This window comes from Sander vitreus, chromosome 20 (assembly GCF_031162955.1).
Source record: "Sander vitreus isolate 19-12246 chromosome 20, sanVit1, whole genome shotgun sequence".
Lineage (NCBI taxonomy): Eukaryota > Metazoa > Chordata > Actinopteri > Perciformes > Percidae > Sander > Sander vitreus.
Window position 1 is genome coordinate 17,761,422 of NC_135874.1, and position 14,942 is coordinate 17,776,363.

Consider the following 14,942-nt stretch of genomic DNA (forward strand, 5'->3'; position numbering starts at 1 on the left):
GCTGAGAAATTGGCCGAGAGAAATTTTATAACTGAAATGAAAATTAAAGACTTGACAATACCACGAGAGGTTTCATCATAAATTAATGGGTCAAAACACTGCTCTTCTTCTAACCATATAACAGATCCTCAAGGTTACCAGTAGCCCACAAAGTCTGTCCCTGAGACATCTTTAAGAGAATGAGAGGAAACCCTAATTATGCAGTGATAAACTTGACACATTGTAAGAAGCAAGTAATTACAGACCCCTGATATGTACTGCTCCTTGGGTCCACAACTTGGCCTGGGTTCAGCAATAGAAAATATAACAAACAGCATCTTCAACAGTGTCTTCAAACATGTTCATATTTCAACAATAATTACAGTCTTTTTCACTTTTGTCTTTTTGTCTGCTGAGTGGTTATTTGTACTAAAAATGTCCCAAATCTGGATCTGAGCACCAAGACAATATTAAAAGAGCACCCAACAGAATATTAAACGATGTAAGACCCCAATAAAGTAGCCTGAGACGATCTGTTTTACAGATTGATCATGCAGTATTGTATGGTGTGAAAGACACAGGTTGTGAAAAACAAACCAGGACAGAAACCTTTCAATGGAGGCGCGTCGCTCAATTGTAACTCTATTGTAGCCTAAAAGAAAACTCTGGTACATGAAATATCCAGAACCCAATCCAGAACCCAGAATGCATTCATTCAGGTCTCAACATTGATTATTTGTTTTGGACATAAGAGTGAATACATTTGAAATGTTGTGGGCATGAAAACAGTCATAACTGAAAACCTTCATACAAGACAGAGGTTAGCATGGTAACAATCTGAACTCTTGAAGGGTGTACGTCTAGTGCAAAAACAGTGGATCCACAGCTCCACTTCAAGGGCATGGAGGTCTGAAAACAATCACATGAAAAGAACACATCGAAAACAGGGAAATTTTGAATGTGAGAACAACTGAGGAGTCACGAGAAGAGTACCTGGTGTCCTCATTGCAATTTAAAAATAATCACGGTAGACTTGGCCAAATTGTTTTGTTACCATTTAGGTAAAGAATACTTAAATTTGCTCGGTGTAACAAACAATGTGCTTTACTTCTTACTTACTTCACAGGTGCTAGACCTCTGAAACGCATGCAAAAGTCATCACAACATTAATCTAAATATCTTTTTATGGATCCTTTAAAGTTTCCCACCCAGCCATTCGTCAGTGTGCTACATCTTAGACAACATCCAGCCACCCAGTAGCTGTATTAAGTAAGTAATAGGCATTAGATCAAGCGGCATAACTTAAATATAATAATACTAATAATATATAATAACACAATAAGGGAAGTTGCATAATCAGAACAGTAACTAGACATTTATCAGTAACAGTAGTAATATATATATATATATATATATATATATATATATATATATATATATATATATATATATATATACACATATATAAATATAAAATCTGCCAATTCAAATTCTTTTTAAATGTTTGGGTTTTGCCTAAAAGATTTAAACAGTGTGTTGATCTTAAAGTATTGATTCAGTGTAGTCATTCCACTGCTGATTATGCACTTCCCGGTTGTTTGTTAATGCACCTTGGTTTTGTCAATTAACATAATACCTATTAATTACAGCTAACTGCTTTCTGTGTCAATAAGCCCAATTCCTAATATTAATATTAGCTGTTGAATGCCGTCACCAGGCTTGTTTGACCAGTCAATGATGTTCAGTACTGCAAACTCCACCCCAATATTTCCTGAGTCATCAAAATGTACACAGTTTGACATGTAGAATGTGACTGAAGAAAGGCTGGCCTTAAAACACCTGAGCAGATTAAAAAAAGATATTTAGATTACAAGTTAAGCTGTGTAGACTTTTTCCATGTGCAAAAAGTTTGTCCAATATTTTTGAATGACACTGAGGGATCATGTTCAAACGTAATACCATACCAAAGAAACTGGAGGAGTAAGAAAACCAAAACAGAGAGCAAAATAAAGAAAATAAGAATAGATAAATGTTCCATTGAGGTGAGGTGCAAAATGCTTTGTTCTGAGAAGTTGCCTCTTTGGAAAATTAGTAAATCAACTTGTCTGGTCACCTGGGAAACTTCAGAAAATTAAACCTCACACCACATTTCCTTTCAGTTCCTAACCATCTCATCTTGCCTTCATCTCACATTTTCTCAGTACTCATTCTGGCAGAGGACATTGAATAAGGCATTCCCAGGGTGTGTAGAGGTCATTAAAGATGGATAAATGTTGAAGTGCAAAACATTTAACAAGAACAATGTACTGTACAAAACTACTACAACCACACGTATACCAAAATATGAACATTGTCCTGTAGAGGAATCTCGGAGCATCATGGCATCTTCTACTTCTTGGAAAGAAAAAAAACACTACCATGTATAAAAGTTGGTTGTCTCCGTCCCGCGGTGACCGTTTGTCGCCCCCAACCCGTGTTAGATTTGACAGTGCCATTAGGAGTCCAGTTCCTCGGAGAGATGTGGAGACCCCCTCACCTCCGTCCTGCTCCACCTCCTCCATCAATGAACCCCCTGTCAAAGAGAAGGCTGAGCAGAGCTGCGGCCAGGCGCCACCACATCCACCCCTGGTTCCTTTGGTTTCGATGATACTGAAGCAACAAATTAAGACAAAACATACCAAAGTTAGTGCACTCTACCGAAACTCAACAAAATAAAGTACTAGAAATAGTCACTAGTTTGGGTTTTCAGTGTCAGCTTAAGTGTGTTTTGCCTGTGGTGTGTGCCTATTGACAGTGAACAAAGTGAAAAGGATCAACTGAGAAAAGGGTAAGACAAAACTAGACACCGGAACGACACTGATATTTTCACAACAGTCTGCTTCTGTGCCCAACAATACTTATTAGAGAGGCCTCTCTTTGTGTGTGGGATCCCTACACAATCCAGGCTTCCCAACAGACAATCTAAACCATAAACATATTTATCATACGGTCACACTTTTTCTAATCTTCCTGGCAGAGACCAGCAGCCAGTGGCTCAGCACGAGACTTTTTCGGGTTTGCGAGCCAACTGGATTGTGTGCGATTAAGGGGATAATGCTATCTTTGCCATTGAGAAGCTGAGATAAGATAATTGCACCAAATGGGATTAGGGAGCTCTTGATGAGAGGCAGGGAGCTCTCTGGAAAACACGTATCTGCATGAGAAAGGTACAGTAGCCGAACAGCTCATCTGCAGACGAAAGGCAGACTCCACAACGCCTGATAATGCTTCGGCTATTTTCAGATCATATGGGTTGTAAACTGAGGGACATGACAATGCACCAAAGTGTACTACCATGTTCTTGGCAATATTCTGCTATTGTTTATGAAAGCCAAAATATCTAAAGGCAGGGATTAGATATGCCATATTTACATGACTCTTATGGTGGTGTCAAACATTGACCTAGTTAGCAGCCAAGAACTGCAATTGTGATAAGCCTGGGGGTTTCTTTACTCTTATCAATTTGTGGTGAACATTGCAGGATGTTACATAAGCTTTACCAGGTTCCAACCAGCAAGTGTATTGTATTGTTTCTTACTCCTCGCTTAGTTTTACTCGCTTAATCATGGCAAAGACTGCTGGGAGTCTTCATAAAACTAGTTCTCTGTTGTATGACATAATCTTACCTGGGGTATTTTGATTAATTAATAGCATAATTTTGCTTCATATAAACATAGGCATTATTTATATGCAGCACAGAGTGGATAAGCTGGCAGCCAGCATGGCTTGACTTGACTTGACATGCCTTAAGTTTTTAAATTGTAAACTAAATTAAATGAGAGACTACAGTCAGTTACAACTCTGGGATCAAAGAAGAGGAAGACAGAATGGCTGCAAATGTACATATAGTATGTCAATAATGTGTAATAGGTAATGGTGCTTAGAGTTTCAACATTAGATAGATGTAAAAAAAAAAAAAAATAATAAATTTGAAAAAAATCAAATGAGAGATTTATTACACTACAAAGCTTGTGTATTTACTACAAGCTACATGAGAAGCAATTAATCTTTATAAACAGAAACAGAATGATCCTGTGGCAGTGACCTTTTGCCCTCCACTCTATCAAGCTGAGAGAGACACCGAGCCAAACAGAAAAAGAGAGAGGGAGAATGAGAAAAAGAGGTGTGCACAGGCCTGTTGCAACTTCATGAGTCACGCCACCAACTGTCAAAATGAGACTCGGGCTCTAAATTTAGCCAGTGATAGAGCTGCAGAGTCTAGCCAGATGCTTGGTTTCGTCACTGTGACACTAGCCTGATGTGCTTTATCAGTGTCCCATGCGGGCTGTCTGTCAAGCCAGCTGCTCAGAGGCTCTGCCTTATCTCTTGAGCAAACAGGCCAGCCTCAATGGCAAGAAACTCTGGATTAGTCACATCAGGGAGGAGACAAGGAGCCACGGAAAAGTAAATTTTTTTTATCGGATAATAGAGTGGCACAAATGGACATCACGGTGAACAAACAATGAATGAAAAGTAAATATCCAAAGCTTAATATGTTTTTTATTTCCAGTGCAACTCCACCCCACTCTACAAGTGCTGAAAGGAGAGACTGCCGTGCACTCACTGGAACAGTAAAGAGATAAACACACACACACACACACACACACACACACACACACACACACACACACACACACACACACACACACACACACACACACACACACACACACACACACACACACACACACACACACACACACACACACACACACACACACACACCTTTCAACGCCTTCTACCGAGAGCAGCAGGAGTCGTCTCTCTTAAAAAAACATAGGGATGAAACCTAACTCTGCTCATTGCCCTGTGTAGGCTGGAGCTGTCTTCCTGCCATTGTGACTGGCATTATTGCCTTGTCTCAAATGGCGGGCCGGCTAATGTCAGCCAACCTCTGGGGACCTCAGTGTTCCCTCCAGCCCTCTCTGACTGAGGAGCAATTTATCTGTCAGCATCCACCAGCACTCCTTCGCTATCTAATCCCTCCTTTCGCCAGGGGCCACGGGATCCCATGGAGAACACTCACAGCCACATTACTCCCAAATCCATCAGGAAGATGGCAGTCAAAGGCACTTGAATGGCTTTGGGACAAGTGTCTGCACTGAATAATTGCAATCACCTACTGACAGGAGCACACAGGAATGAGACCTGACACACAGTAACACTATTATGGAGTGAGAGTTTTTGTACTGACTGTCAGACCGTGTGATAATGAGAAGTGAGAGATACTAACATGCAGAAAAACAAGTATGGGTGTATTCAAGCATGAGCATGTACACACGCACGACACAATGCAATTAATTGCACAACCAGTGCCTGAAATATCAATTACAGAGGCTGAAGTGGAATCACACATCCAAAAACGGAAAAATCTGTGTTTTGGTTGTAAAAACATCCCTCAGCAACAGCTAGTCGCACAGATCCTGATCACTCATACACACTGGCAGAAACGTATGTATGCTCCACATGTCAACAGTAGTTACACTGGTCTCTATACAAGTTAGCGTTTAAAGTCCCCTTACTCTTCATGAGGCCAAAATATTATTCTCTTAATTGCTCATTCACTATCATAATATCAGTGTATGTGTACTGTCGCTTGTAGCTTCAGGATATGACTTCACAGGGCCATTCTCACTCTGACTGTCCTCTCTGCTGTTTACTCAACCAGCAAAAAGAGCACAAGCCACTTCCTCATCCCCTGACCCAGGCCAGCCACCGTCGTGCGTCAGTAGATCCCAGCCGCACACACATCACAAAAACCCTCCTGTCTGATTGTCTGTGTTTGCCAGTGTCACAATACATGAGTCATGCTGAGCTGCAGGGGTATAAATAACTTCATAAGCGCATGAGAAAATCAGAAACTGTCTTGCACTTCAGAGTATGAAGTAAAAAAAAAAAAAAAGAATTATATTATGTGCAGGGAGGTACCATTTCCCGAAAGACAACTGAAGTTGTAACTTGATCATTTGAGGTTCATTTTCAAACCTCTTTCCCTCATATAAATGCTTACTGTATATGTGTATCATTATGGATCCCAACCCCCCTCTCTAGGGTGGCGTAGACCTCTTATTTGGATGTCTCTTGTGGCCGCTCCTTGCTGAGGGAAGGGGCTGACTGGTGACTCCCTGGAACCACAGCTGTCCCCCTGGGGGCTCACGCGCTGAGCTTCGGGTTACAACATGTTTACCTTCTCCCGCCACTTCTGCTTTTTCCTGGACATATCGGTATGTGTGGATGTGTGTGTTTAAAAGTGCACGTGTGAATAAATAGGTGTTAGACTGTTAACCACTTGTGCAACAAGAGACTGCAGAAAATCTCCTGAGGGTTTGTGTATATTTTTGATGTAACAGCCAATGGAACAACAGTGTCTCACGGTCATACAACACCCCCACAGCAAAGCAACTTTATGCAGCACACGGACTTAGAGGACAGTGTCACCCTGACCATAGTGTAATGTGTTGATTGAGGCCAGGCATCCTTCATGCCAGTTGCCTCCACAGCACACTGAGGAAACAGGAGAAAAAGAGAGAGAAAGAGAGAGATAAATAAACAGGAAGAGAAGGCAGGGGGAGGGCCTGGGGTTGGTGAGGTGGGGGAAGGGCTGTCCTTGTTCAGCAATGTTTTTGGCTTGAGGAGGGTGGTGGTGGGGGGGGGGGGGGGGCACTGGGCTCTGTAAGTTCTGCATGTGCACAGTCTCTCCAAAACAAATATGAAGCATACGCAATAAAACTGAGCAAACTCTTGTCCCACCATAAATCTTTGTCAGATAAACATGGGATCAATAAATAATAATAAAAAACTGTGTGAATGATGTTGTAAATGGGTGGAATGCACTTTTTTTGTGCTTTGATTTTAACCTGACACACACAAATTAAGACACGCACATACAAACATCTAGTTTGATGGCAGTAGAGTTAATCTGCAGCATGGCACTATCGTAAAGTGATTATTGTGTATAAAAGTAACATTGGCTGATTAAAAATAAAAGCTGTGTGGATTGTCCATGTAAGACCCATATAAGCTACTGATATAATTAGCCATAATTAGAACAAAATACAGCATTACCATTAAGTTTCAGTTGACAATTGAGACCCAGAAGTCTCCGGTCCACACTAAACAAATCACATTTAACTGAGAAAACAGCTCCTGGTAATTAAAAAGGGGCACACTGGGTCCAAAGTCACTGTAAAAATAAAGAAAGGTCTCTCCTTCATCTTCAAATTGGTTCATGTGCAGCATTTGGTTTCTAAAGTAGCTTATTTAAAAAATATAATTTCTTCCTGCATAACAAATAATGAGGTGTAAGATTCTTTACTAATTCGTTACTACTGCTTAAGGTGAAGAACCAAGAAGTGTTCATGGCGTTTTTCTCATATGGTTATCAATCTAATATTAAAGGGACTGTCAAGAGTCTGATTTGTATAATAGTATATCCTCCTGGCTTTACTGCATTTTATTTTGCCAGCTCAGCTTAAGTGTCCTATCTAGATCTATCCAACTAATGAGAAAAGATTTGGGGGTTTTTTTCTGGTGGCAGTCACAGGTAGCAATGTACTAAACAAAATTTGAAAACTGTCAGAGGAAGATTTATAACACTCCTACACACGCAACACTTCATGAAGGACACTAAGGGGGAATACTGTTACTGCTTGGGATATTATTGATTATTATTATTATTGATTAAGTTGCACTTGTTTACGGACATCAAACTAGAGGCCAAGGAGTCTTTACAGCAGGATGAATATTATACTCCTCACCAGTTGTAGGTGTTCCCGGTGAAACTGGTCTCCTATCAGCTGGAGTTTCTGGCCAATGCAAGCCTCCACACTGCGGGCCACAGGTTGCTGGTGGGGAAGCTGCTCCATCCCGTTTTGCTCCCCTTCACTTTCTTGTCCCCTCGCTTCCTGATCCCCAACAAGCTCAAAGTGTGCTGGGAAGTGCAATCGAAAACCTGCGTTGCCTGTTGAGGGTCAAGGCTGAGGCTTATTATTTCGTCAACAACCTTATATAAATTTAAGTACAGCAATGACACCTGACAGGGTGTTTTTACATTGATGCAACAGGTACAAAGAGCCGCCAAGTATCGCTGAACATGTCACTGACCAATCAGATTGCTTGGCTTTAACCACAACTTTCCCAGCTGTGTGTTTTTTTGTAATCAAACAAGGTGAGTCATTTAAGTGTTTCATAAGTCACTCACACACAACAAACTCACATCACACAGATTTGAGGTCAGTCAGTTGTTATGGAGCTACTTTGGAATGATTACTTGTATATTGCGCCAATGTAACTTTGCTGTCACTGTTAATCAGTTCTCTGTGCAGTTGCTGCTTACGCAGGTAAGCACTCCTGTCATGTCCTTTCAGTCACACTGCCAGTCTGGCGCCTTTTGAATAGCAAAGCAGCTGGGTACACTCCATACAGACCATAAAGCCACTGTGATCACGACTACCAGGCGCCAGGGGTGAGATCAGTGCAGCAACATTGTAACCCATTTCTCACAGTAAGTCTTATATTATAGTTTCGTACTTCAGTTTATAACACTGGTTATCACGCACAAGGCAATGTTCCTTTTTTTTCTTTTGAAATACGGTATGTCATCAGCCTCACCGTAGAAGAGTGGTCTGGGCTCCTCTGCGACTCCACAGGGCAGCATGCCGTTGTTCAATGCCAGGACAGGGCCAGGTGTCTGTGTTCCCCGGTCTTCACACTTTATCTCCCTGAATGTGGTGCGCCAGCAGTGGGGGTCTGGCTCAAACACATCATCCTCCTCATCGTCCATACGGGTGCAATATAAGATGAGCAGCCTTAAAAGTAACAGGGCAGAGAAAGAAAGGTTATGGCTATAGTTGAATGTAGAACACTTGTCTTCCAGTCAGTACATAAATCAAAGGCATCCCAAGTTCCCTTTACTAATAATGGAAGTAACCTTGGAAAAGTCTGCATTAGGCCTGATGAGATGATCTCAGACATTTTCATTATGCGTTCATTTCAGTTCATTCCTCCAAAGCATTAAGTATCTTTATAGACAACCTGTCTGGTTTATAATGAGTGCCCTCAAATCAATAAAACCACACTGGAGAAGTCGGGGAAGAGAAAAAAAGGCAAACGATCTGCCTTCACTTGTGGCAAAGAGCTCAGTGCTTATTCAGACAAATGGCTCTGTTCATGTCAGTGATGAAACCACACAATCCACTGCGGTTAGTAGACTCGGTTGAGCCACATTTACATAATTGGGAGTTTGGCTGACTAGGTTAAATCTCTCCAATCTGTGCTATAAGCAGCTCTGTGGACAGGACCCTTGCTTCTTAAATAACTTCCCCCAAGATTATTAACTTATATATCAGGTACTTTTACAGCAAGCAATTGCAGGTCTCAGTGCACATCTAAATATCTGAAATGTGCACAGTGTGTAAACTTGATGACAGGAATAATTCAAATGCATTATTAAGCAACTCTACCGCAGTGTAGCAAGACTCAGGGAGCACTTCTCTCCAGTGTTAATGATGGACTGCACTCAATAATAAATATTAAAGTGGGTCGAAGAGTTATCAAAATAGGGTGAAATTCAAGTTGCCTCAACAGTTAACCCCCAAGTCACCATCGAGTTGTAATACAGGGTTAGACTACTACCACACGTCCAAATTAGGATCCACAGCAAAAGGGTAATGACAGTCTTTGAGGAAAATCCTAAACCACTCTCCCTACCCTGGCCTGTCAGCTTGCCAGCTCCCTGAGAAGGAGTTTTCATTCCAACATAAGCAGATTGGCCTGTCTCTAGCATGCCCAGACCTCACGATATACTGTGTGCGTTCACAATAAACCCTGTGTGTAAAACCACTTAATGCTTCGTTTTGACAAACACAGAGTAAGAACATGGGAGGTTTAGGAAAAAAACCCTACGCTCAACTTCCAGATACCCTGGTCTTGCTTTCTGTACGGATCTACTGTCCCGACAGAGAGAGCTGTGTGTTTGTGTCAGACAGTGGCTCCCCCTGCTGCAAACACAATAACCCTAACAAAAGGTAAAGGGTGGTGGTGAGGGAGCTCTGTTGATACCGTTTCTGTCCACTAACATCTAAAACCTCACATCACACCATTTTCTATTATGTAAATAATGCACATTAAGACCTCAAATGTATGAGCTCTTCGAACTCAAAGCAGTGGCAGAGTCTCGCGATATGTTTTATCCAGAAATCTAGTTAATAATCCACAGGGGCATGTCTATAAGAAAAGCATGTTCTAAACCAAAATGATGTCAGAAAGAAAAGAAAATGCGAAAATACACATACAGTGACGTAAAATAGATAAAAACACATTTGAAAAAGAAATGTCTACAGTACACAGTCTAAAATATGTAAGTACACGCGTAAATGATTTTAATCTAGAAAACGGCTGTCACTACATTCCAAGACTGAAACACGACAGACACAAGACGCAAAAACAAACCGGCCGTCTGAAGTCCATTCACCGAGTGAGCTCTGTCAACCGGGAAAGCCGGTATATTTCAAATCTCTGTTGTATGAACGACACGCTGAGTTACACTAAAACTGTTTTGAAGTTGGACTGATTTGACGTTTCGCTAAATTAATATACACGAACTATCGAAACAAATGTATTGCAGCTGTTTTAACGACAACAACGACACGTTGTTGTTTCTTCCTAAGGACGCGGATGTTACTTAATGGTGAAGCTCGTGCCGACTAGTTGGTGTAAAGTTTACACTGAAGTAGGACATTTAAATGTGTTTTTGAGGCGCTTACCACAGAGATTGGCTTCGTTGTAAAGGTTGTCTTATACTCAGAGAAAAGGGAAAACGGGTTCAATATCCTGGCGAGTCAAGCGAGTTTAGTCCGTATCACCTCCACGACTATTTCCATTCTGTGAGGGAAAATGCAGCAAGCCGATTTCATTTCGCCGACGTCAGCTCTAAACTGACTCCGCCGCCGGGGCGTGGTGCTGAAAGTTAGTAAATAAACCCTCCTTAAAAACGCGAGTGTTTCTGTCGTCCAACTGTATGCGACTCAGCGGAGGCGGGACATGCCCATTTAAGGGTGATTTACATTCACGTTGTAACCAATCGTCGAGTTTGTTTTTGTCCCGCCTTCTCCATCGCGTATTCAGACACGTGGACGGGAAATTCCCCATAGCACGAGACCGCTTTCACGCCACTACCATGCTCATCTGTTCAGTTAAGTGACATTAAAGATAAACTATAAAGGAAAACACAAGGCTACAACGTGTTCATAGTGACCTGATGGTGCCATAATTGCCCTCCATATTTATCCAAATGTAAGAGTTTATTAATTCTGTAAGTAATGCGAATTAATGAAAACCTTTTGTCTGGCTACAGCGTATATTGTCTTATTATAACAATGTACAATGCATATTCAGTGTATAGAGATAAATAATAAATATATCTATCTATCTGACTGTTCCAGCTTGAGGCATAGGCCTATGTCTACAAACTGAAAAACAGTAGATTTTCCCATTTTATAACAACATACCCAAATTCACATTTCATTTATATTTCACATTTACAGCCAGATTTTAAGTTTCTGAACACCCTATGTATTGGTTAAATCAACACACAGTACACTGAGAAACAGTTTTGACTTTTTGTTTATTATAAGTGGAAATGACCCAGATCCTACTGGAAGTGGCCTAGATCTTGATCAGTATAATTAGGCACCTGTAGAAGAGAACACATATGTGTGTGCAGGTCGTTTGTGTCACACAAAAAAACAGGTTTTCGACATAGATCTGCCTTGACACCATAAGTTAAGTCTTAAAGCAGTCATCATGGGAGGCTTTATTATGGCAACCATCAGTCAATATAACCACAAACATATTTCAGTTTAGATATAGGCTACTAACATTGTTTTTATTTTCTAGGTGATTTACAATCAGCTCATAGATTGACATTTAACCATGTCCACGCTGAGCAGATGCAGGTGCTGGTGCTCTGCCCCCTCCCATCAGGGCTCTCACTGATCAATAAACCCTTGGACAGCTGGAGCTGACCCTCTGCATTCTCTCACAGAGCATTACCCTGCCCCCACCTCCCCTTTCTTTCTCCCTGTCCCTCAGCTGTGATCATGTCCCACCACTGGGCTGCGTGAGAAGTCACGGGTCCCTGCCTCCTCTGTCCTGCCTGAATTGGATAGACCTCTAGGTCCGGACTTTGTCCCACCTGCGGCCACTCCAAAGAGGTGGGGATTCACTGTGGAAGAGGGGATTGGTTTTCTCGCTCACTGTGATATTGAAAACTTGATCACTTCTTGCATGAGTGACCACTGTAAACAACAAAGGCTCAAAGATGTGGGAGCATTAGTTGCAGCTTCCTTTTGTGCTTTAACAAAACAAAGGAGACTCCTCCCTACTAAAGATCATTAAGAAAACACCTGTAATTACTAAAGAGAAAGTCAGAATCCTTTATGGCCAGGTATTTGTCACAGTATGAAAGTTAAAGTGTCTCAGTGCAGAGTAATGTAAGTTGTGAAAAAAATAGAATCAATCAAGTCAGATAACATTTTCATGGTAATTTGTTACCAAGCGTTTGACTGGTTCATTATTCGAAGAGCCTGCAATGAAATATTAATGAAAAACCCAAGTATACAGGATTGATGGCAGTACATATATCTTAAGAAAACAAACCTAAGTTATTCATTACCATACATTAGTATGTGATGTATTAGTGTTTAAGAGTAGCTGCAGAAATCATTAAAGCCATAAGGCATCTCTCAGTGGGACACATAGATAAGATTTTATAACATATATAATGAATATGGATGAATTCACTGCAGCTCTTACCACTATCCAGGAACATGAATTTTATATTCAGCACATTGTTGACTTAACTAATTGAGCCATGTCTATCAGTATGTGGATTATGGCTCTTGACAAGTCTTTGAAGTGCACACCCACAAATTAACCTACATTTATACACTTTAGAAGACTTCTAAGACTCCATCTCCACTCCAGACTACATTAACAGAATACAGTGCCTGGCAAATATCTGTTAATGTCTGTTTCTCTCACTCTCTCTAACACTAAACAATATTGTCATTGACTTGTGTTTGCATTGTGGAAAGCAAGCGTTTATAAATAAGTTCTCATAGACGCCTGAGAACCCTGGGAGAGAGAAGACTGGCATCAGTTAATGTTACACCAGAAAGCGTGTTGCATGCACACCCACACACACTTGCAGAAGCATACATGGACACACCCGTGCACGCAAGCACGCACAAACACACATGGCTGCACAATCACATGCCCTACTTCCTCTGTAACCTCAAAAGTCCATTCTCCCTCTTGATATTGCATTCTCTATAATATAGAGAATGAAATACTGGCATAACCCGGTTATTCACTTAACCGTATACCCCGGTTATTGCTGTGCATGTAAATACACTGATTGTTGACAGAGTTGAAGGTTTAAAATTGCCTAAGTCACAAAGGCATGTTCACAAATTTGCCCAAGTCATTTATTCCTCCTGACAGACATTGTTATTAGTATGTCAATAGTCATCTATTGTCATAACATTTTTGAGTGAAATTATTAATAAATATATATTCAGTATTTGGTTCAGTGTTGTGTTTTCTGAAAAACCTGAAAAAATGACTTGGGCCATTATTTTAGGACGGTGACGATATGCATTGTGCACACACGTCTATCACAAACACACACACTGCCTTTCTCCCACCAAAACATTCTCAGCATGTGAATCCTGCCTGGAAACTAGAAAGGAGGGATTTCATTTGCTCCAACTGGACATGTTCCATGGCAACCGCATCCTGACTGCAAGCCAGTTGGATGAGACATGTGCAGCACACTGACCCAATGGCAGAGATCATGATAACAAAAGGGAGCTTGCTTCTCTGCCCTCTCTGGCACTCCTCATGACAACTTCAGCTAGATAAGCCCAAAGACATCACTGTAATTCAGGTAGTGTTTAGGCGATTTCTTTCCCTGGAAACTTGACGATCAGCAAAGTCTGATCTGGACCAAATAATTTGACAGTATCTGAAATTGCCAGGTTAAGTATGCACACACACATGCATCCATGTAGACATCTGTGTAAACCTGTGGAAATAGCTTTAGATGTGTCATCATCATCAGAGTCATCTGTTATTTTTTGTGACCTGGAGAAATGTATGCAATATCTGACTTTTGCCTTTACTCTTTCAAACATCAACAATGTATATTGTATTTACTAGTATGACCCATATAAGGAAAAATAGTCCCTTTGCATGAGTTTTAAAATATACGTTTACATGTCTACCTGTTTTTTTTATAAGTTGTATGATATTTAGCTGGTAGGTAACAGTCAGAAATGACAGCTGAATGAAAAGAAGACAAATGGTGGAAGTGTGTTTATTTTTCTGTCGGTTTACAACACCTGCAGGTCCTCTCATATTCACTTATTGAATAATGTAGCAGGCATGGAGAGGTGGAGTGGGGCCATTTTGTGCTTGAAACCAGCCTTTTTCTAGAAATTGTGAAGGTGAGGCTAGTTATGAGAGCAATGACACCTGATCTGACCGCCGTAACTGAGAGCCGTGACACAAACGGCCACCTTTGTAAGGGCTGTCTGGTAATCATACATCCCTGTCTGGCTGTAGACTACTGGCCAAACCTCACACTCTCAAAGTGACTCAGATACAAAGGTCTTTGTTATTGTGGGGGATCATCTCACACACAGAATATATATATACTGAAAAAGCCAAATGTGTTTGGTGTAAAAAATATCCTAATGCTGTGCATTTTAAGATCCCTCAGTGAATGAGGTCATATCGGAGTTACTTACTGTAAGGAACATCCCACGTCTTTGTGTTTCCAGTAGTCTAGATAATGACTTATAACACTATCACTCTGACATTTCCCTTAAAACATAAAGTTGGTAATATTCTATATTTTACCT

General features: G+C 40.9%; 1 protein-coding gene across 2 annotated transcripts; it reads right to left on the bottom strand.

The window, feature by feature from the left end:
- Positions 1-1,434: 1,434 nt before the first annotated feature.
- On the bottom strand, positions 1,435-10,971 carry bmf1 (BCL2 modifying factor 1). 2 transcript variants are annotated; one of them, XM_078278024.1, is made up of 5 exons: positions 10,782-10,971; positions 8,629-8,825; positions 7,776-7,978; positions 6,392-6,522; positions 2,553-2,628 (listed from the first exon to the last, which is right to left on the bottom strand). In XM_078278024.1, the coding sequence occupies exons 2-4, from the start codon at positions 8,798-8,800 to the stop codon at positions 6,394-6,396; spliced, it is 504 nt and encodes a 167-aa protein (XP_078134150.1). In that variant the 5' UTR covers positions 8,801-8,825; positions 10,782-10,971; the 3' UTR covers positions 2,553-2,628; positions 6,392-6,393. The 2 variants fall into 2 exon arrangements, with proteins under 2 accessions (XP_078134151.1, XP_078134150.1); XM_078278025.1 differs by lacking the exon at positions 6,392-6,522 and having other exon boundaries at positions 1,435-2,628; positions 10,782-10,963.
- Between the last annotated feature and the right edge of the window lie 3,971 nt (positions 10,972-14,942).